We start from the raw sequence: 23542 nt of genomic DNA on the forward strand, positions 1-23542 counted from the left end.
GCTGCCAGAGCAGGGGAGGCGTCTTTTGTTGTGATGACCGCCCCCGTACATCCTTTGGGCCTCATCCCACTGCTGCGCTGCTGCTGCTGCCACTGCTACACGGCCTCTTGACCACACGCCAAATGGGACTATTAGTTACGGTTGTAAAAATCTAATACGCGTCGGAGACTGTCGGCGCCACTTGGCCCCAAGCAGTCCCCATGGATGGAGCACCGTGCTGGGTGGACAAAACTATGGCTCCCCCACTCTGCCGTCTTAAGTTTTTTTTGGGGCAAATGTCAATGGCGGGGTCTGGGCAGAAGATGGCAAAAAAAAAAAAAAAGGTTTTGCTTAAGTTGATGGTGAATTATTAAAAAGCCGCAAAAAATGAAAACCCAAATGAACTCGGCTGGAGATGACGAGGCGAGCTCGGTTCCGGCCTGATTTGAGTGCAGGTAATACAGAAGGCCACTCACAACGATTTCTGCTCTTTTCTCACTCTCCGCACGGCCAAAGGAGCAGCAGCAGCGGCAGCAGCAGCAGCAGGAGGAGGGACCAGCAGAGAAGGTCGAAATAATGTAAAACGGCAGCCGGAAGCGGATGTTGCAAATATTATGGAGGCCAGCAAAAAAAAAAAAAAAGAAAAGAGCAATAGAAACATAACTGTGAAAATTTAATCAAGGCAAGTCGAAGACGATAACGACGACGACGACCCAGGACTAGGAGCAGGACCAGGACTCGACTGCATTTTATAAGCAGCTTAGCGGGAAAGATAAGATGATGGCATGGCATTGCCAACAGGTGGATGGGAGACATGGCCCCGAAGCGGCTTGGCCTCAGCTCTCAGCTCCAGCTCGAGCTCCTTTTCCCCTTAATAAAATTATGTTGGCTCTGGCCCTAATATGCTTCTAATTGGACTTTCCTTGGAGGAGAGTGCTTTCACACAGCCCAGACAACCAACCACACAGAGAGAGAGATGGCTAAGCCTTGGGCCGTTTGTGTAAAGGATACAGCAAAGGTGATCGTTGGCCCTGCCCTGGCCTGGCCATGGCCCCAGAGTCCATACCAAGCGAAAGCCCACAGACCCACAGTGAGGTGCAGTTACAAAGCAGACTCCTGCTTTGTGGAGATAATTGAAGGCAGGCAGGGAGGCAGCCAGGCAGGCAGGCAGGCATCTCCATCGACCGAAGTTCACCTGTCACGGGGGCTGAACAAGCAAAGCAAATCTATATATGTGCACTCTCTACTCACATGCCACACGTATGATACGCTTGTCCTCGATGGCGCCACCGGAGAACCAAGGATTCGTGGCGCGACACGTCAGCTCGGCATTGTCGTTCTCCGACGTCACCTTCAGCGTCAGAATGCTGGTCGTGATGTTGCCATCCTGTGAAAGCAAAAAAAAAAAAATGCAAATATTATTGACTGGAAAATAACTCCAAATTAAATGCAAAAAAATTGTCCCAAAAATGGGTCCTTTAAATGGCAGGAAGAGCATCGTTATGTTATTTCTCTCTCTCTTTGCATTCTGTGGCATCTCCACTTGCATGCCACTGCTCGGCTTTCCAGAATAATGAGTGTAGTTTCGAGCTAAGCCGAGAGAGACTCTCCTTGTGCATCGGCAACACAGCAGCAGTGGCTGTGGGGCAGCCCATGGACGCCCCCAGCGAGGTATTAAGTTACGACAGAGCCAGTGCAGAGTCAGGCATCGTTTTGGCAACAATCGAAGCCGGAGCCAGAGACAGGACAGGAGACAGGACAGGAGACAGGACAGGACATCGAGCTGTAGTATAACGAGTACTGGTGGCTCAGCTTTTCTTCTCTTCTTTTGCCCATCCATTCACCCCATCTCTGTGTGAGGCAGCAGGAATCGGTTATGCACGAGTTGACTAATGTCTGGCGACGTTTGGCATCCCCAGACCCAGCCCCAGCTTCGATGTGTCTCTATCCATTTACATGGCATAATTAGAAACCCGAAAAAGGCAGTGGCAGAGCGCACTAATGGATGCCACAAAACTGAGCTGCCATCAGAGCGTCGTGTTGCATGCAAACTGATAAATGCGTACACCAGATGTGCAAAAAAAATTGGACCCATTTTCAAACAAATAGTTTGGTATTTGCGCATAAATTCAAATAGAAATTCGCACATTAGCCGGCATCAATGTCCGTCCGTGAAGTGCAAATTTGTGCAGCTCGGAGCAAACTTTCCGTTCTGGGTAGTTCATCAAAGAAGCCAAATGGGGGGTGAAGCCAGAGGAAGGGAGGTGGAAGTGGAAGAGCCAACTTGTCTGCTTCACTCTCTCTCTTTGTCTCTCCGTCTCTGTGTGTCTCTTTGCGGCTGCTGCAAAAGTTTGCCCTGCTTTGAGGGTCACCCAGTGGTCGCCTCAGTGGCTCTTGTTGTTGCTGCTGCTGGCCGCCGCCTCTGATGCTATTAAGCGTACTTGCCACAAGTTACACGAGAGTCTCTGCGAGACAAGTGTGTCTGTGTGTGTGTGTTTGTTTGTTGTGTGCAAGTGTAAGTGTTTGCAGCACTGCGGCCAACTATCAAATGTCAAACGCTGCAAAGTTGCGTTGTTCTGGGAACGGGGAAACTTTATTTTGCCCTACTCCGCATATCGCCAGATAATTTGGGCCAATTTAGAGAGCACCAGGACTGGGCCTGCCGCTGTGGCATGTGGCAGTACTACTTACCTCCTTGTCGCTGTGCACAGTAACGTCGGCATTGCGTATGGACTCGCCGTCCAGCAGCCAGGCAATCTTGGCCGCCGGATACGAGCCCCAGGACTCGCAGCGAATGGGCACGGGATGGCCGGCGGTCAGCAGATCATTCGGTGTGACGATCTTCACGCGAACGGGTTTCACTAGGGGGGAGGAGAGGGAGAGGAACAGATATTATATTTGTTTCGTGTTGAGATTTCCCAAGCGACTGGGACTTACGGTGAACCTGCACGGTGACATCCTTCCGGACGGGATCGACCAGGCGGGTGCCTTGAGCCCGGCACTCGATGCGTGCGCCGTAAAAGTCGCGGGTGGTGGTGCCAATCAGCAGCTGATTAACCATCACGGTGGCGCCCTCCTCCACGGATGTGTGGCTGGTGCCGATTAGCTCGGTGTCGTCGCGCCACCAGGTGACCTTGGGCGGAGGACGACCTGCGGGTAGATAGAGGAAAGAAAAACGCACATGAGTGACACTTGCAATTGACGGCTCAGCAGCCGTTGGGCCAGACAGGCAGACAGGCAGGCAGGCAGACTGCGGTTAAGTGGGTCAAACCACACACACACAGACACTTGCAAGCTGTGGGCTGGTGGGTACTCACCTCCCCTCACTTGGCAGCAGAGAAAGAGCTCGTAGCCCTCGCGGAACGGCCCCGCCAGCTGTGATATCTCCTTGCCCTGAGCATCGAAGATGCGCGGCTCCTCGGGCGGCACTGCAAATGGGGACAGAGACAGGGACAGGGACAGGCAAGAGAAAATCAATTTGTTGCCACTCGAAGAGCTGTGTATGAATTGCATTGCCGGTACTCACACACTAGGGTCAGGTTGTGCCTGAAGTTGCGCGTCGGCGAGTTGAAGAAATCAATGCGACAGCGGTAGACGCCGCCATCCTCGGGCTTAACGTCGTTTATCTGCAGGCGGGAATCCTTGGGATTATCGCCGATGCTGAAGAAAAGACGCTGCCCCAGATCGCTAGCTATGGCCGCATGTGGGGCCAATTTCACATTTCCGCTACGCGAGTCCAGGCTGCGGAAATAAAAGGGATATAAACTCGGTATGTGTAGTGTAAGTGGATGGGTGGGGCGGGGCATGTAGCGATTATTAGATGTCATAAATAAACATATGCAGGGAGCATAAGTTGTGCCACCTTCCACCATTATCAGGCGTCTCTTTCATGCTTTCTTTCTCCCTCCCCGCTCTCTCTCCGCTCTCGCTCTCCCTCTGGCATAATTTACGTTCATAAAAAATGACGCTCAATTTGCACACCATGAGCCATGAGCCTGGGAGCCATCATCCTGGTAGTCGACTACCGACTACGGACTCGACTCCCGACTCGACTCTCGACTCTCGAGTGTTTGTTCGTTTGTCTGTGTGCATTTGAGGGTGCCTCAGCTCTGCTCTGCTGCTTCAGTTGCTGTTGCTTCGTGCCACGTTGCGACTTTGGCAGCTTTGCGTAAATTGCAGTAATTTGTTGCTGTTTTAGCAAATTACTCTGTTTATTTCAGGGGCCACTGATACTGGCCCTGCCGCTGCTGCTGCCGCTGCTGCTGTTGCACTGCACTGTTTATGATTATCGAGTGCCGGCCACTTCCACTTCACGTGCATGGCTCTGACACAGATCCCAGTGCTGTGCCCCCCTGCCTTCCTGCCACCCACTTCTAATGAGTGTGCTGTGGCTGTGGCACGCAAAGTCGAAGGCATTCGCCACTTTCCACTTGGCATGCAGGACACACCGTTCCTGGCCACAATTTATATTGAAAATTTATCAGCGCAAATTTATAAAAAAATCCGCATGAGAACGGAGGGGGGCGTGGCCACGCCCGCTGCGTGTATGCGTGAAAATTTGCTACACTTTAGCAACGACAGCTGTAATCGGATGTGCTTTACATTTATTATAACAAAGTGGATTATGACGGGGCGCATCCTTGCCCCGAAAACATTCGCTTGCACACACACACACCGACGCACACATGTGGTAGCTTTGGCAGCTGCCGGAAATAAGCCAAAAACGCGCAAAAGAGAGAAGAAAAAGAACAGAGAGAGCGAGAAACTCGCACGTAAAGTGTAGCAAAAGGGATGTTGACGATTATTTTACGCTTTTGATGGATGGCTGTCTGGCAGGCTCAGGGAGTGGGAGTGGATGAGAGCGAATAGCGGACCTGCCCCTTTTTTTTTTTTTCTCGCTGAGCTAAACAACTAGGGCTCCAAACACTCACCTGTACAATGGTATGCCGGTGGTGTCCTTGAACCAAAGCAGCAGCTTCACCGAGTCCTGGGGCGTGGGTGGTGTCAGGTCGCAGGGCAGCTCCACCGTCTTGCCCAGGGCGGCCCATACCAATCGGGCGGGTACTGCAAAACGGGCAATAAGATGGGAGAAAAAGATGAAAGTTTAGTATTTATATTCGTATATATATGTTTTGTTCGTTTTATATTGTCAAGGCATGAGAACTGACGCCCCAAATGGTGGCAAGGATGATTGGGTGACCCGAGTGGGTGAGTGGGTGGGTGGGTGAGTGGGTGGTTGGTTGGTGGAGTGAAAAAAAAAGCAATCGAAACTGCCAGGTTGATATTGAAGAAGAAATAGCTCTCTGCGCGATATATTTATTTATTATTTGCACTTCCTGCATGATTCGGCTGATTGTTTGTTATTTTAACACAAAGCTTCCCGCCTGCGATTCATGGCAGAGCAGAGCAGAACCCATCCCAAACCCACAACCCCACCCCTACACACACCCCAAACCTCCCCGGTATGGTTCTTGTCGTTGTGCTCTGCTTCCGGTTGCCGGTTGGTTGTCGTCACCGTCGTGGCGTCGTTTGGCGTTGTTGAATTTGATGTTTTTCGTTTTTTTTGGTTCCTCCTTCAGTTATTTCTTCGTTGTTTTTTTTTTTTTTTATTTTTAGTGAAAAATGATTTCTGGTGGGTTTTTGTTTGTGCACCGAGCGCCATTCGCCGTGTTTTCAGTTATTTTATTTGACAGGGCAACCTGTAAAATTTCCACATTGTTTCCGCCTGAACGGCTTCTTTTATTTCTGTCCTCTGTCATCTGTGACCTGCCCCTGCCCCAGACCAGCCCAGCCCCAGCCGAGATGTCCCATGGCAAACAATAATGTGGTTGCCGTCGCGCGGCTGCCTATTTAGTTATCAGCTGTTGGCTGCTTTGGCCACTGAGCCTTAAAGTCCGCTTAAATATATTCCATGCAATATTTTGCCGCTCTGTTTAATGCAATTTAAGTTTAAGGACGAAACGCAACTCCATCGCCATGACCCAGCCCAGCCAGACGACCGCGACCCCACTCAATCCACTCAGCTTTGAATTTTAAGCGGGTTTACCACCAAACTCGATCCCATCCCATTCAGCAGTGTTGCGGCAACGCTTTCATTTCGCAAACAATTTTAAAAGGCATTTTTTTTTGTTTTTTTTTTTTGTTGCTGTTGTCGTGGCACTTTGATGTTCAAATGGTTTCTACAGCAGCAACAAAACACACAACAGTGAAGTGGAGTGGTGTCCCCTCCGATGCGATCCGATCAGAGTTCTGGACAGGATTACGGTTGGAACGCGGAATGTATGCAGTCGCGTAAGCTGGAAAAAGTATTGCAAAATTATTGAAATTTGCTGAAAACTTTCGCTCTTTGGAGCTCTCTCTCTCTCTCGCTCGCCATGGCTGCTTCTAAGCTGTGTTCGTTGCCCCACAAAGCCGCAAGCCATTTGTTATATTGCGTTGCATACTTTCCGGCGTGCACTCGCGCTGACAACTTGAGCAAAATGGCAAACATGGCAACGCTTCCGGCGCTGATGCTGCTACTGCTGCTGCTGCTGCTTGCCTATGCTGCAATTTGTCAACGCTTTGGCTTGCGGCAAGCAGAGCAAATATGTGGCCGTGCAAGACGACGACACCTAGCCGTAAATCCTTATGAATGGGACAGGATATGCCAGGCAAATGGCTGTGTGCCATACAATTCCCAGAGAGAGAGAGAGACAACGGAACGGAAGGCCTTGTGCTGCAGTTTGCCGGTCCCTGGACTCCTCTCCTGACCAATTAGACAACGCATAAAGATCTGTTAGGGCCACGTTTGATGTGCCACACACTCCACACAAGTCACCCCCCTCCCAGAGCCGCAATCTATTTATATAATTGTCGCTGGCATTTGCCCAGTTGTTAGCGGCAATCGTCTGCTCGTTTTTAATGATTTACGCTTACATTTAATTCTTTTATTGGCAGCCCAGCGACGTCTTTGTCGTCTTTGATGTACGCCCTGTACAACCATCAGGGCCTCAGGTCCCCAAAAATATTAAGGTTTCCCCGAGAGCATTACCTACCCGCCTACCCGCCCCTCTTTCCTCGTTTTTGATGTTTTGTTTTGACACATCGCATTATTTGTGGATATTTTTAGCCCCTCCTGTAACTTACTTAACCCAGAGGCAGCGCAGCCGAAGACAAATGGGGGGGAGGCGAGACAAGCGCTTCCTCTCCAATTGAGAATCGGAATCGGAATTTTTACTGCCCGAGGGAGTTTTCACGTAGCTGATCGGTGCATCGGAGCATCGGTGCATCTGACAGGCCCTCAGCATGGATCAATTAATTTCCAGCGAATGCGTTGAGAGCGCCGAGTGTTTATGGCTGTTTTCTAATTCTAATTAAGACAATGCCGACGAGCAGGAAATGTTGAGTGAGACTTTTCGAATGAATTTTTAAATAGCGTGCAAATGGGAAGTGCATTTCAAGATAATTAAGTTGTATTTGATTCCCCCATCGGCAGACTGCATACTGCATATGGGCTACCATATGGGCTTTCTCATGTTCGATTCAGGGCTCTTAAAGCGCTATGTTTACGGCGAACAATGCGCATACGCAGCGTGTTACTTTGCATGCATAAAAGAGGAGCCCTGATGAGCGCCAACCAGCAGTGAATTGTGCCCCATTTGGGCTGGGGCCATGAACAGCCCACAGCCCACAGCCCTAGTTCCAAGTAACATTCACACCATCCAGAGCAGCCACCCGGCGAGGCCGCAGCCTGGAGACAACGATGCATTAATTATGCAGTGGGCCTGCACGCGGTTTGTGGCTGCTGCGGCTACGGCTACGGCTACTGCCTGCTGCCTGATGCTTTAAGCTGTGGGTGCCTCTCCCTCTCTCTCGCCTTAAAGGTTTCGTGCAATGCGCAAAAGAATCGAATTTTGTTTTGTAATTTTCATTTAAAGCAAATGCTGGCCACCGTCCAAAAGTTCATTGAACCCACTGCCAGAGTGGGAAAATACTAATAGAACACTAATAGAATAAATCAACAAAGCGTATCGCTAAATAAACTAAAAATTCACTAAGTGTGCCGTGTCGTGCCATTGCAAACAGCAGCAGCAGCAGCCACCACCAATGACAATAAATAGATGATAGAACTAACACGAAAAAAACACATGCACAAATGTTGGCAATCATTCAATATATGTACGCATTTTCTGGCTCAAATATGTTGGCCAAATTGTTCTATCGCATTGATATTTAAAGCGAAAGTGCCAGTTCCCGATCGACTGGGGGATGTGGGACATTGGGGTTGACACATTACACAAATTCGTACGGCTCTGTGCGCGTTGTGGTTTTTGCTGTTTCTGTGGTTGTGGCTTTTGCTTTTGATTTTGCTTTCTTTGTTGCTTGTTGCAACATGAGAATGAAGCAGCCAATACAATTGCCGGCTCTCTCTCCCACTGTCCCTGTCCCTGCCTCGCTCTCTGTTTTTGTGTGGCCAAAGCGGCTTTTATTTGGTTAGAGTTTGATTGAAACATTAGCCAAACGCGTGTGCACATGCAAGTCAATTACGCAAAATATAAGTTGGTTAATTAAACGAAATTAGTGCGAGCTCTGCAGCAATATCTATATATGTATCTGTGCCATCTGTAACCAAAAACCCCTGCCCTGCCCTGCCCAGCCCCTCACAACCCGACTCGCCCAGGTGCTCGGGCTAATGAAAAGTTTATTTAGAACGGTGGCAAGTCGGAACTAAACCAAATTACCGGCAATTGCCAAGATAAATATTTGAGTTTCACTATTCACAGCGGCAGTAGCAGTAGCAGTAGCAGCAGCAGTAGCTGTAGCATGTGCTACATTGCCATATGCTACGGCTTCGACTCCTCCTCTGGCTTCGGCGCTCCTCGATGGGTTGGTCCACTGCTGGCTTTTAAATATTTTATTCGGCCCGAGTTCAGGCTGTGCCTGTGCCTGTGCCTGTCCCTGTGCCGCCGCTGCCTTTGGCCGGACTCTGCTTTTCCCATTTCCTTTCCCGGACTTTTACTTTGCTTGTTCTTTTTTCTCTCTGATGCTGCTGCTGCTGATGCCGCGTTGGGGCAAATTGTTTACATTTAAATTGTACATTATGGCAAACACAAACACACACACACACACACACAGAGGGACACACACTCGCTTACACCACTCGACCCCGCAACGCCACAAAATGTTGCAAGTTGAGAGCGAAAGTGGTTGCCATTGCGGACAGAACAGGCATCGTTCCTCTGCTTCACTGCCGGGTCACGCCCCATGCCACGCCTCTTTGTAGTGTAGTCAAAGTCGTCAGTGACCCTAATGTACTTTCTCACACTTTTTACCATGCATTACGGGCTGCCTAACATGGCTGCCTCCTTCTCCGCCCCTTTGCCTTTGCCTCTCTCTCTCGCTCTCTTAAAGCAGGCACAATATGCGTGTGTGTATGTGTGTAAATAACTTTCAAAGTGCTTTCCCCACACACGCAAACACACACACACTCGTATGTACAGTATGGTACATGGTGGTAATGTCAGTATGAATATTTACTTATAATTAGAAATGCCAGAATGTTTTGTTTTCCTTAGTTCAGCCTTTGACTTTGTTGTTTTTTTTTTGTATGCTTTCCTGCCCGCTCTCTCTCCATCAAACTTCCTCCTGCTCTCTGACTTTGTGTTGACTCTTGAGTGTGTGTGTGTGTGTATGGGTGTTTGCACTTCCTGTTGCCACCATCTTTGGGCAGCAAATAAACCTAACAAACTTTCCGTCTGCGAATACATGACTCTTGTGCGCTCTTTGTTTGCATTACTCCGCTTTGGTGGCCAAAGAGCCAAAAAAAAAATAGTAAAAAAAATAATTCGAAATGGTTATGGCAGTGTCACAGAGTGGCGAGGCGCCACCAGACTAGCAGCCAGTCGCAGCAACAAATGTGCGCGAGTCAATTAGGCGAAATATTTTTTGGCCCACGATAAAGGAGGGGGGGGCACGAAACACCGTTCCCCAACATTCTTTCACAGGCTTATTAATAACAAGTGAGTGTGTGGCGCCAGGCCTCGCCCGTGCACAGTGCGACAAAATGTCCAAGCACTTTCCCACTCTCTGGTGAGCTGAATGGAGAGAAAGAGAGAGAGAGAGAGCGAATGGATTTTTCACAAATCTGGCGGTGAGTCGTTGTCGCTGTCGTTGTGGGTCAGCCTGGCAAGTGAAAGTTTTCAAATTAAATTTTGCGACGCCATTTTCAATTAGAAAACTTCTTGGCCAAAGTCTTTGGCAGAAACCCGACGCAGTTTCCATCACCCATCACACCCATCCCCACCCCCACACCACCTACTCGCGCTCTCTCACTGTCTGGGACCTGCTTCTGCCTCATCATCGGCTCCGCTTCGCTCCGACAGCAGCCTTCAGCTTTCTGTTTTTTTCTCGACCTTTTCTCTGGTGCCTGGGCTGGGCTGGGCTTGTCTTTCAATTAAAATGCGTTCGCTGTCATTTTGGACGCCGTATTGCACTGGCTACGTGATTTAATAATAAAATACGAAAAATATTCCAGTCAGCGCTCCTTGTTGTCCTTCTTGTCGGCCATTACGTGGCTGTTTTTTTCCCCGCTTTTCTTCGTTGTTCTCGACCATCCCACCCCCCTCTCGAGGCTCGCTGTGTGATTCTCTTTTTTTTTCTTGCAACTGTTGCTTGCCTTTGAGGGTTTCGGGGGCCACATTCCACTGAGTCTGAGTCTGAGCGTCTGTATGGAGGATGGCAACACCAAAACATTTAAACACATTAAATTCGAAACGAAATAAAAATGGCTTCACTTTTTGTATGTGGTCCATTTTTAAAGTGCTCTCTAAACAGCAATGTAAAAACCTATTAAGCATAATTTTCAAAAATGCATATGGGCCTGCATTATTTATGCACAAATTAGCTGTGGCTTTGGTTAATATGTTTTGTTGGCTATTTTACTTGATTTATAGGGCAGCGGGGGCGGTACATGTACATTTATGTAAATATAACTCTTTAAATATTTATGGGCTTAAACAGTTTTTTAATTGCCATTGATTGAATGCCACTTGAAGCATATTAAAATGACAAGCAACCGCAATTACAGCACACACAAACAGTAAACATCCAGCAGCACGAACAGCAACAACCATGGGAGATATCCTCGCAAATTGCAATTTTATATTATGTTAATTGCAGTGCTGGGCCTCCAAAGGGTTCAGTTCGGCTCTGTTTGGTTCGGTTCGGCAGGTTGCCTCTAATGGCGCGTAAATTACTTGATTTCAATTACTGGAAACACCAACAAAGTGTTTCGGGTGCGAAGAATGTGTTGCCGTGGCCGCCCCTGGCATTGCGGCAGCACCAGCTGCGGCATGTGTCGCATGTCCATGAATTATACAAATTTATGCGCTTTTAATTTGGAACCAAATGCAAAAATAACAGGCACATTGCTAGGTCCAGGACGAAAGCCGAATACACTTTCTGGGAGCTGACAAATGGATCGTACAGACAGTCATAGAACAATCTATTCTATGGTAGAAGTATTTTTCGGTGCCTTAAAGTGCCACAGCAGACGCTCGCCTCGAAATCAACTGAAACAAACACTTGGCAGCAGCTGAAAGCAGCAGAGCAGAAAGAGTGAAAGGAAGTGACACAGAATGGCATGGAAATGGAAACTGGAAGCGCTGGGAAATGGTGAAAATGAGCAAATAAATTAAAATGGCAGCAAGCAATGCCAACAAAGCGGCCACACGGCATTTAAAAAGTAAAATATGGCAACGGGTTGCCGCAGAATAATTTTGCAAGCGCAGCACAGACATTGCTGTTGCTGTTGCTGGTGTTGCTGCCACTGCAACATGCAACACATGCTGGGCAACATGACCCGATGCTGTAGCTGTACGTTCCAGCTGGATGTACGTACTCGGACAGCGGTAGAGGAGACACAGGAAAGTGGCAGGGAACAGCATCCTCGAAACTAGGACACTACTGCCACTGGGGGCAGCAGCAGCAGCATCAGCAGCATCAGCATCTTTGTTCGGGGGTCTGTGTTCGGGTTGCATTGTGGGTCTGACATGGGGCATGGCACATTATTTACATGCGTGTTTATTATTTTCAATTAAAATGCAGAGCACAAATTTCGTAGGTAAACGGGACCACCTCGCCTGGCTCGTGTGACTCATGGCAGTGGCAGCGGCAGCGGCAGCACCAGCAGCGCAGCAGCAGCAGAAAGTATCTTACAGATAGCCAGCTACAAATAGCTTGGACACACCGTCCGCCCGAACTAAGGGGCCATTTATTTATAGTTTGTTCCTTTTTCAAGTTGTCGTAAAATTGCGTAAAAATTTGATTTTTTGAATTTGTGCCAGTTTTTTCTTTCGTTTTAGAAACGAGCAGCATGGCCCAGCCCCAGCCCCAGCAGCCCTGCGGCAGGAGGAAGGTCAGGGGCGTAGTTAAATATCTCCCAGAAAAGGGGATTATTAAATCAAATTTGTGCCTCAATGTGGTCAAGTTCCAGTAATTATTAAGGGCATCCACTGCCAAAGGGTATCTTCAGCACCCCTTTTTGTGCGCCCCTGGCTTTGGTACGGGCATCAACAAATATAGAATCAAGTCTTATACACATATTTACACACCAGATCTATATGTACTTTGATTGCTTTTGTTGCTGCCCGCGAGAAATTCCCCCTGACGCACGCTGGGCCCCCCAAAAATATTTTATTTTTATGTGTTTTTAATGCAATTTAATTTTGTTTCTTATGTATAGACTTCTGGGGGATACCCACGGGTAGCCGCGCGCCCAGGGACACATACATATACAACATATACCCGTATATATTTTGGGATTATTCTGAAACAGCAATGCGTAAATATTTGTTATACGAAGCCGAGTAATGCCGAATATTTGCATTTTCGCATTCTATTTTGTTGTTGTATGCATTAAATAATAAATCACATTTCACTCCGGAATAAACGAATAAAAAAAAACGGACTTTTGCAGAGCCAAAAAAAATAGAAAGAAATGAAATGAAAATTGAAGCTGATTTGGCGCCACTTCAGGCTGAACAAAAAATGGCCCGTGCGACGGCAGTCATTCGAGTAATGCCTCCAGTCAGCAGTCCGCAGTCCTCCGCTCCGTTGCTGCTGCTGCTGCCTGATTTTCGTTATGCTTTCCATACTGCCGATGCTGAAGCGGAAGGCAAAGTTGCTACCGGCGTGAAAATCAATTTAATTATAGCTGACAATTAAATTTACGCCGAATTAACAGCGACACTTCAGCACGACTTCAGCTTCAATTTTTTTTTTCCATTCGATTTTGTTGGATTTTTGCGAGGGACAGTCAACAGGCAACAGGCGACAGTCGACAATCTCCAGCCTTCAGTTTCCACTCTGCACTCTCCACTCTGCACTCGTTGGACAAATGTCGCGTTGATTTCTTGTCAAACAATTTTTTAATCAGTGTCGCTTCAGTAGCGCTGCCCCCGAGGGCCCAGCGTGATGGCGTTGCCCTGGCCTGGCCTGGCCCAGTGCGTGCGCTGTCCCTTGGCTGTTTGGCTCTGACTTTTAATTTCATTCGTCTGCTGCTGCTCCTGCTGCCACTGCTGCTACTGTTGTTGGTGGCGCCATTCAGCCTTCATGTCTGGCAGCTGCCTGCCGAAAAGCCTTGCTCCTCCACAACGTTTTTTGGCGCAGTCCAAGCTGCAGACTACTCCCATTCCAATTCCGATTCCAAGGATTGCCAGCTGAGCATGATAATTGCCTGCACATTTTCGGGCCCGTTAATTCTGACACTGGCATGCCGAACAGCTGACTCATTGGAGCTGAAGTAGCGCCTCGCTTTGTTGGTGTTGCTGCTGCTGCTTAATTTGACAAATTCGCATGACGCCAAAAGCCTCTGCCACGCTGCGAATCTGCAACAGCGATGGCTAATTAGGCGCCGCAACTGCCGCCTTGGCTTTGTTTTCGGGAACATTTCCCAGAATTCCAGCTCGTAACTTTTTACGACAATCCATGAAGCATGCCTCAGAACAGAGCAGAACAGAGCAGAAGACAAGAAGACAAGACAAGTGCCGCCTGCAAGTTTGTTGTTTGCATTGCGTAAACAAATAATTAAAATAATGTGACGAGCGGGGGGTGTTCGGCAGCTGTAACTGCATCTGTGTTTGCCATCAAGCGCAACGCAACCAAAAAGCATTTTCAGCTTTTGCCCCCTCCCCCACGCCATGACAAATTCACTGCAGATGCAGATGCAGAACCCAGAGGCAAGTCATGGGAACTCAAAACAAATTTCCTTGCACTTTGGCCCAATTTTTGGCCCGCTTCGGCTTCGTCTTCGGCTGGGGCTGCGGCTGCGGCTCGCCAGCCATCCCCCTCTCGACAGTGCCTCAAAATGTGCTGTGCATATGCTGGAAAAGCTTTTAATTGTTTGCCTTTGTTTACCAATGAGCCAGCTGTCGGCTGTCCGCCCACGCTACGCGATATGCGATATGCGATCTGTGATCCCAGTTCCCAGATCCGGGAACCGACCCCCTTCGAAGCGGGCAACAACAAGAGTCCACCACTTGGCGATGTTGTTGCCGATGATTGCTCATTTGATGCTCTAACAGAGGCGGGTACTATGGTTCGCCTGTACGCCGTGTACACCTGGGAACAGTCTCAGTTTCCAGGCTCATTTCTACAAAGTCATTTGTACATTTCCCTGCAAAGTCACAAGAATGTTCGATCCACAGAAGTGTATTTAATGCTTCGTTCACCGAGTCTACTCGCTCTCTCTTTATTGTTTGTTGTTTGCCTAATTGATTTATTTACTGTGTGCGCCTGTTTTGAAATAATTTCATGCTAATTTGCTTGTTAATCGTTCCTTTCCCCCAGCTCCAGCCCCAGCCCCAGTTCCTTTACTCTCCCCCGTATGTATGTATATGTATGTATGTGTGTATGTGCTTAGCGCCATTTTCCCTATGTCTCAAAGGCAGAGGGATCGGATCCAATGGAGTGTGAAGTGTTGGCAGCCTTTTGCACTCATCGCTGATGCTGCTGCTGCTGCCGCTGCTGATGCTGTTTGTGTTTGTGTTTCTGTGCATTGATTGCTAATGAGAGTGAGCATTAGATGATTTAGTGCTGTCCCGGAACCCTCATGGAGGGCCCGGGCCAAGCCGGGCCCCATGGTAGCGTTTTGTGAAAGCAAAACAAACAAGAGCATTAGCGAGGAGAGGGCACTCCGCTCCGCTCCGCTCGCTCGTTTCCCCTGCAGCCATTTGGCTTTGGCTGTGTGCATTTGACACTTGCGCCTTTCAATTTCCAAAGCCATAAACCAAATCAGCAGCGAGAGTTCGATTCCAGGCTCAAGTGGGCATAGACCGAGCGACCAACAGACCGACCGACCGACCTCCGACCTCCCTGCTCTTTCCTTCTTTCGGGGGCATAAACTGCTATCGTCCATATATCACAAATATGCGCTAGTTTATGGCCACGCCCAAGAAGCCAGCGTCTGAGTCTGAGATCTTTGCTATCAGCGCTGCTGCTGCTCCTGCTGCTGCTGCTTCTGCTTCTGCTCCTGCTGCTACTGCTACTATTTTGTATCAGACTGCCATAACTCAGACATGGCGCACTCAATTTGCTTACTTGGCAACACCCTAGAAAGGATGGAAAGCAGGAGCAGGAGCAGGATAAGCAGCAGCAGCAGCAGGAGGGGTTACACCTCAGACCCATGCCCAGGGCCCAGGGCCCAGGGCCACAGGGCCAGACGCGACTCTGCCCTTTGGCTGTTCGCCCAACTATTGCGCTCTCTTTTGGCCATTTTGTAGCTATTTTATTTTGTATTTATTTGGCGCTTCTTTTGCCATTTTATGCTGTGACATTTCAGCACTGGCATCGCCCGGCGACAAAATCCGTTTTATTTATATGCAAAATATGTAAATTTACGACCCATACACATACCCATACCCACCAGGAGCGCTACTCCCAGTCGCAGTCCCAGCCACAGCCACAGCCCCTGGTGGAGCATCAGGAAGAGCAGCAGCAAACAAGTTTTGTGCTTGTATTTTATGCGCAGCATTGCATACTTATGGCCCACATCAAGATTGAGTGTGTGTCTGTGTGTGTTACAGAGTATCTGTGTGAGTGTGTGTGTGTGTGTTTGTGTTTTTAGATTTACAAGTGCGATTTCAATAGAGTTTATTTCATGTGCGTGCCAAAATGACTTGCCTTGGCCTTGGTCAGGAGCATTCTGTCTCCTCACACACACACACACACACACAGACACACACACACAAAAATACATTACAATCTGTGCATATTTATGCCACTGTGCACAGTTCGTGCAGATGAAATGAATTGAAATAAAATAACTCCTCTCTGGATTGCTGGATTGCTGGTCTCTGGTCATAATTTAGATAATTTTTGTTTTAATTAAACGCACTGCCTGACAAACTACACAAATTTATGGCTCGCTGGCGATAAATAAAGGCTGAACCACAACTGACACTCAGATCGGTGGTTGAGGGAGGGTTCGGGGTGCTCTGGTGCCCCGGAGGGAGTAGCGAAATTCGAGCCTTAAAATGCAGCAAATGTAATTCGTTCTAATTTATTTACTCCGACCAATGCAATTTATGGCCTTCTCTCTTCTTTTAGTTTGTTGCTGTATTTTTGCCATTTTCAATTTACAACAATTTATGGCAGTATTTTATGCAAATCCAGCGACTAATCACCGCGCGCGGCACACGACGACAACAACTGTGTGACGGCCAGTACTGGTCTGGGTCCGGGTCCGGGTCCTGCCTGTCGGCTGCTCTTTAAATTAAAATTTAATAAAAATGCAAATTATCCAAATTGCAGGGCGTCACGCCCAATTCCGTTAACGGCTAATTTTCAATTAACTGTTAGACAGAGAAATGTCCAAGTCATAAAGGGGTTGAACGTTCTGCCAAGTGGAAAATGTTGCAAGAACAAATAGAAAGCAGACGGCATGGCATGGCAGGGCACGGCACGGCACGGCTGGGGGTAAAATATATTCACAAACGCGCTGATTACGTGTCTCGGATAGATTTGGCCACCGATTCGTAGAATTTTGTTGCGAATTAGCCATGAAAAAATCAAGCAGAAAAAACACAAAAACAAAAAACAAAAGGGAAACAGAAACACAAAGGCCAAAAGGGCGAGCAAACGTTTGCTTGGCATGTTCAAGTGATAAATTCAATTTTCCACTTGAACGCCAAAACACTCGCCGACCCCAAACCGCGACCCTGGCTCTGGGCATAGGGTCGGTCAGACCCCTCCTATCCCACACCCCATGTGTGACTAATGGCGCTTGTGGGGGGGATGGCGGCAATCAAAGGGAAATCATAAAGGCGTGTTGTCCAAACATAAACAGAAGCCGCCCTGTGCCTGTGCCTGGTTACTCCTCTCGAACAAAGACCAGCGAGAGAGAGAGAGAGAGAGATGCCTTGTTCCCGTTCTCGAATCTCCTAAAGCCGCGTGCCATGTGGCGATAAAAATTACAAATTCTCACACCCCTTCCCCACTCGCCAAGGGCTAGGTGTGCGCCCAAGCGTATATGAGTCAATGCATTGTCCGGCACTGGGGGCTCTGATGGCACTGGGGGGTTGTAGAGTGTCCGTCCGTCCGATTGCGTGATACAGACAACATTAATCGCTTGGGGATTAGGGATTAAGTAGAAGTGAAGTTGATACGATTGCAGCGACAAAGGACACGAAGTGATTACGATTTCAGGTGCATAGAAATGCCATGACCCAAAATGGAACTTTAAACTACAAAGTTTCAGCCCTCAGCCCCAACGCAAGGATTGCTGATGATTCAGAGCCCCAGCCCAGTGCTGGCAGCACACACCAAGGAACGGACAAATAAAAGCGCCATAAAATTGAATTTTTTATGAGTAACAAAACCCATGCCCCCGAAGGGTTAATTTCGGAGTGAAGTGATGCGAAAAGCAGCAAGGTGGGAAGGGGAAAGCGAAAGGGATAGCGATAGGGATAGGGATGGGGTGGGGTGGGGAGGCGAAGCACAGTGCAAAGGGCCAAACGATGTTGAGGATATAGCAACAAAAACGATGTTGAATGTTAACTGATTTGCACCTTTTGACTTTTGGGTCGCGACTGATGGCAGAGCATGGAGGAGGGGTACGGTACGATGGAGCACGCTGATTAGCGGAAGCATTACTCATAGGAAAAGGCGAGAGGGATAGGGAAAAGAGCGCGGCAAGGCGAGCACTCAATCAAGTGAAAAATGCAAATGCTAAAAATACCAACAAAGGGGGAAACTGCGGGACCATAAAAGCGGATAGCAGCTGCAAGTGTCGGATCTTTGATGCCCCGCTCCGCTCCAGTTTTTATCGCTCAGCAGCCCACTGCCCTGCCCGGCCCCCCTCATCGACGCGCTTAGTGTTGCATTTATTGCGCTTGTTAAAGGCGGCTAAAAGGGAAACGCGCGAGCGAGTGAAACAAGTTAAAAAGTCATAAAATGATATTTATTTCATTTCGTTGCCGCGTAATGCGGCACTATCAGGGTGGCGGACCAGTACTAAGACCCTGGCTGTGGCAGTGGCAGCAGCAACCATCAGCAGCCTCGCGGGTGGCATAAGCGCAAGACCCTAAGACGATGATGAAGCAGCGGCAGGAGCAGCACTAGCAGTGGCAGTGGCAGCTGACACCAGAGCGGGAGACGCAGAAGTTCCGTAGATTTGCTTTTTATTTGAAATTTATATTCGAGCTGCTGCTCCTTACCCCTGCCCGAGAGAACAGCAGCACCCCACCATGGGGCTTGGGGTGGGTTCTGTGCTCTGTTCTGCCTTTTCACACAACTATTTTGCCGCTTTTATGGAGTTGAAGCTTTGACTTTTTGCCAGAAGAGCAAGAGCAGAGCAGAGCAAGAGCAGAGCATCCCCCCTTCTCGCTGACCGGCAAATGGGGCCACTGGAAATGGAAATGGAAATGCGCCATCGTTGTGGCTTTTTAATGTTTTCTTGTTAAAGTTTATTGAAAAACTTTGGCCAGTCACGTTTGAGTAGTCAGCGGGCGCGCGCACAGTGACTTATAACTCTGAATACCCTACCCGTCCACCAAATACACAAGCACATCCTATTTGTGTATATGTAGATGTGATGCGTATCTACCCCATCACACCCCCCCCCCCCAAACCAGAAAGGAAACAGCTGCATGAGTGCACGCCCCAATGCCCATGAAAATGGAGCAAAAGTGATTTTTTCTGTTTAATAAAGAAACAAAATAGACAAAAAAAAAAAAAAAAAAAAGAGAGCAAGGAAACTTGCAAATATTACTTTATCTATTCGTTTGCTGCTGTGGGGGGGGGGGGCAGTGAGCGGAGAGGGGCATGGCATGCTGTGGGGGCGTGGTCATGTTTGTTCATAATTGAAATTTCGCGCTAAACAGGATGTGGCCATTCCCAGCGCTTTTGTTGCGGCCAGTTGTTCAAGTTGTTCTAGTTGTTCGAGTTGTGTAGAATGAACTCGTGCTGAAAGCTTTTCCCACCAAGTGTCGTGGGGGGGGGTGGGGGCAGCATTGGGTGCTGGCTGCTGGCTGCTGGCTGCCAGCACATGGCCAAGTGGCAGTGCCAAAGATGCAGTTCATAAACAACAAAGCAGAAGATGCGAAAATGCAATAATATTTATGAGGCGCGCACTCTGTGTGTTGGGGGAGAGCCGACGATGGGGCAGGAAAGTGCAAAAGAAAATTAAGAGCACAGAAAATTCGAAATGTGTGCGAAAAACATGGAGAATGGCGTGGAGTGGAGTGGAGAGAAAAGAAAAGTGCCCCTGTCCAGGGAATTGTCATTGTCTTCGCTTACAACATATCTCAACTGCCTCTTGCCTCCATTGCCCCCCTGCTACTGCGCCCTTCCAACCATTGCAACAATGGAAACGGAATGGAATGGAACAATGGAGTTGTCTCAAATGGAACTTTAACTGAAAGTTGTTCGATTTGTGCCTCCCATCGATCCGTTTCCGTGAAGGTTGCCTTTTATGATTACAATTTCTTCGAATTTAGTGCCCTTTTTTATTCGTTATTTTGCCTTCAGTTAGACTCCTGGATCCCTTTCGTGTTTCACCTTGGGTGGACATTCTTTTGCCAGCACCTCCCTGCCTCCGGTTGGAGGCACTCTCCTCGATCCCATTTATTTTTCACTCTCGTGTCGCTGCCGTCTGCCCCCCCGTGCACGTACTGCACAGTGACATGTGCTTCCTCTGTTGTATTTTTGTGCCCCACCACGTTGCAGCATGCAACCCTCCCACCCCCAGTAGCTGCCATGTTCAGCATGTGAAATTGAACTTTGCATCTTGCTGCGTTGCGTCGCATCGCGTCGCGTTGCAACTCCAGAGATACTTTTCATTTTCCAGCGCCGATGCTGCCGCTCCTGCTGTTGCTGCTGTTGCTGCTGTTGCTGTTGCTGCACTTGACTTGTGGCGCTGCTCCTGCAGCCAAAACACTGCTCGCTCCCCTCTCTGCTGCCACACATCACTGTCCCCTGCCACATGCTGCCCCATCCATTCTGACCGCCATGCAGCGCCGCTTATGACGCTGTTTTGACACTGCGAACGCGCGCGCGTGTTTATAAATAAAATATATATGGAAATATGGCCTGAGACATATTCCAGCGCCCTCTGCGCCACTGCATGGAATGGCAGAGGACTGCTGCAGCATGTGTCGCTGTCGCTGTTGCTGTTGCTGTGGCACCCTTCTCGACCGCCTTTCCTTTGAAGTTCATAAAAATTAACAGAAAATCAATTTACAACACAAATGATGCGCTGATGAGGCGGCCCAAGTGCCAGGACTGGAGTTCATCCCGAAAACCATTCCGACTCTCTGTTGAGCTCTTGAGGCAGTTGTAAATATTTTCATTGCAATTGATGGCGTGCCTGTGATGTGAGCCGCCACGCCCCACGCCTCATGCTTTTGCTGGCCCCTGGGTTAACACTAGGGTTGATTCACGGGCAATATGAATATTTATGCTCGGTACTCAAAGCAGCAGAGGGGCATGCTGCAGAGCCATAAAGTACGAGTACGAGTACGTGCACGTGAAGGAAAAGCCAAAAAGTATCATCAGCCATTTCGATAAGCAATAAATCAATCTTTAGTAAGTTTTAAGCAGCAGCTAATTTCGGTAGCTCATGTCATATCATATGCGAAATGTCCGCCATTGAATGCCGGGTATCTTATTGTCGAAGCTCTCTCTGCTGGGTATTGTTGTGCGAGTATTGCTGCTATCGAGCGTGCTGATTGCCCATCAAAAAGCAAAGCCAAGGCCAAAGCCAAAGCAGCAGCAGGAGCAGCACAGCAAGAGATTTGCATAGAACACGGCACTAACCCCCCGCCCGTCCCATGCAAATCCCCTACTAATGCCAAAACGTTTCCCGGGCTCTTGGGTTTATTTTTTTTTCTTTTTCTTTCTTTTTCTGTAGTTGTGGCTGTAGCGTCAGCAGAACATAAAAATAGCGACGATTATGATGAAAATATTCATGCGACAAACGGAAGCCGTTGCCAGGTCCCATGCCACTCCCATGGCAGTAGCAGCAGCAGCAGGAGGGGCACTTGGGACTTGGGACGACTCCCCTGCACACACACATCAGAGTGTCTGCATTGGTGTGAGTTGTTTATGTGCCAACGATACACAGCACATTTGGATTCCACTTAAAGCGTCATCGCACATACACCGAGTGTTTGGCAAATGTGCAGAGGCATTGGCAGTGGCAAGGCAGTGGCAAGGCAGCGGCAGAGGCAGTGGCAGTGGCAGAGGCAGAGGCAGTGGCAAAGCCTTGGATACATGCTGTTCCTGTGAGATGGATACGCACGGGTATCCATGAAATCGCAGATCGAGTTCAATAGCACTTGAGAGAGCCGCAAAAACGCGCTTCAGGGCCTTCCATGCGAATGGATGAGCCAGAGCCAGAGGCAGAGCCAGAGCCATCCAAGGATGTCGCCGACGCTAATAAAGCAGCAGGCGTAATTAAATTTAATGCCAAAAATGCTCAGACAAAAGCCAAACGGGCATGACGCCAAGCCCCAAAAGGACCAAAATGTCTAAATCCAGGCATTGAAATTCAATTTACTACAAAATCCCATGCATCGACGAACGCCCAAACGACAAACGCCAGCGACATAGAAAATACTGGAAAATGTGTCTCGATTTGGGCAAATCCTGTCATAAATTTTGGGCACCCCACAGCCACATCCCCAGACCCCCAGACCCCCAGTCACAGCCCAGGGAGCAGGCAGCAGAACAGCTTTTGTTGCTGCAGACAAGACACCCAGACAACCCTAAGGAAAATATGCTGATGTCGATGCCGAATTATGATTTGTTTTTGTGTCGACTGGGTAGGAGCTAGGGAGCTGGAGCCAGAGTTATATACTATACTGATGCGGGGGGGGCAGACACTGGTGAAATGAGATTTGCCCTCAAGGTTAGCCAGCTACACGGACATGGGAGGGGACACACGTAAACTACTCACAACAACCAGTTGAGAGGCTCGTAAAAAGCACAAGGCACCTAAAAGCACACCCGGAGCACCCGTGCACAACCCATCACTCGTCGTAGAGCAGACCAGAAGCAGAAGCAGACCCAAAACACATCCTCGACTCGACCTCGCAAATTATAAAGTTGTTTGGCCAAAACTGCTGACTCTCCCGCGCCATGGCATGCCCATCCCATCCCATCCCATCCATGGCCCATTGGGCAAGTTTTCGGTGCTGTGCTGTGCTCTCCTTTTTGAAAAGTTCTGCACGTTTTATCTAACGCACATTGATAAGGATTTTTTGGCAGTCGTCGCATGATTTGCAAGTTTGCACAAAATGCTGCCCAGATCTACGAGTCGATGGACGTTTTGTGCAGACGTGGGCGAATATCGTGAGCGGAAATGTGATGACCTCTTGGCATAGTTTTCTCTTTTTTTTCGCATTTAAATTCCCACTTGTCAGAGATCCATCAGCACATGCTCGAGATGGACAGATGGTATTGGAAACAGGTGGCAACGAAATGGAATTCGGGTTTCCTGAAGGAAGGAGAAATCAATGCGCGTTTGCGCTGCATCTGTAACTACATTTTCTTTGAGGTAGCCGCAATCAAATCGTTTGATGTTATGGTTATTAAGCTCTGGTTGCTTTACTGTGGATACTCACTGTTCTTTTGAAAATCCTGCGACTCCTCGTCCGCCAGCGCCGCCCCGTTCAGCTGCAGGCAAATCAACAGTGTCAACATCCAGCCGACAACCCAAATCGTTCTGCCATTGTCCGCCAACGACATTCGAATTCGCAGCCACATCCACATGCACATCCACATGCACAGCGACGACCTCGACATGGACGTGCATCTCGTTCGTGTTTTTCGATGCGAATTGTGCGGTTGTTCTTTCGGTTGGCAATATGTTGAAGTAGTTTCCATTGATGATGGTGTTGCTCTGGTTTCTGATGTTCTGTTTGCTCTTGCAGTTGTCGCAGTCGCAGTCGCTGCTGTCGTTGCTGTTGCTGTTGCTGTTGTTGTTAATAAAAACTGCATGGCTGTCATTTCGTTTAGCTTGCGGTGCGTTGTGCCAAACGCGAGAACGTCTCGTCATTTATGTAACAAACTTCAATTTGACCAAAGT

At 48.6% G+C, this 23542-nt stretch overlaps 1 protein-coding gene across 3 annotated transcripts in view; it reads right to left on the reverse strand.

The window, feature by feature from the left end:
• Positions 1–23219, reverse strand: part of LOC111070114 (B-cell receptor CD22) — a 43161-nt gene extending 19942 nt beyond the window's left edge. For all 3 annotated transcript variants that reach the window (XM_041591620.1, XM_041591619.1, XM_041591618.1), the window contains exons 1-7: positions 23079–23219; positions 4911–5043; positions 3506–3720; positions 3297–3407; positions 2917–3129; positions 2671–2840; positions 1231–1366 (exon numbers count right to left, since the gene is read on the reverse strand). In XM_041591620.1, coding sequence (XP_041447554.1) covers positions 1231–1366; positions 2671–2840; positions 2917–3129; positions 3297–3407; positions 3506–3720; positions 4911–5043; positions 23079–23202 — 1102 coding nt within the window. In that variant the 5' untranslated portion in view covers positions 23203–23219. The remainder of the gene's footprint in view (positions 1–1230; positions 1367–2670; positions 2841–2916; positions 3130–3296; positions 3408–3505; positions 3721–4910; positions 5044–23078) is intronic.
• Between the last annotated feature and the right edge of the window lie 323 nt (positions 23220–23542).

Source organism: Drosophila obscura, unplaced genomic scaffold (assembly GCF_018151105.1).
Source record: "Drosophila obscura isolate BZ-5 IFL unplaced genomic scaffold, ASM1815110v1 contig_150, whole genome shotgun sequence".
In the NCBI taxonomy this organism is placed as follows: Eukaryota; Metazoa; Arthropoda; class Insecta; order Diptera; family Drosophilidae; genus Drosophila; species Drosophila obscura.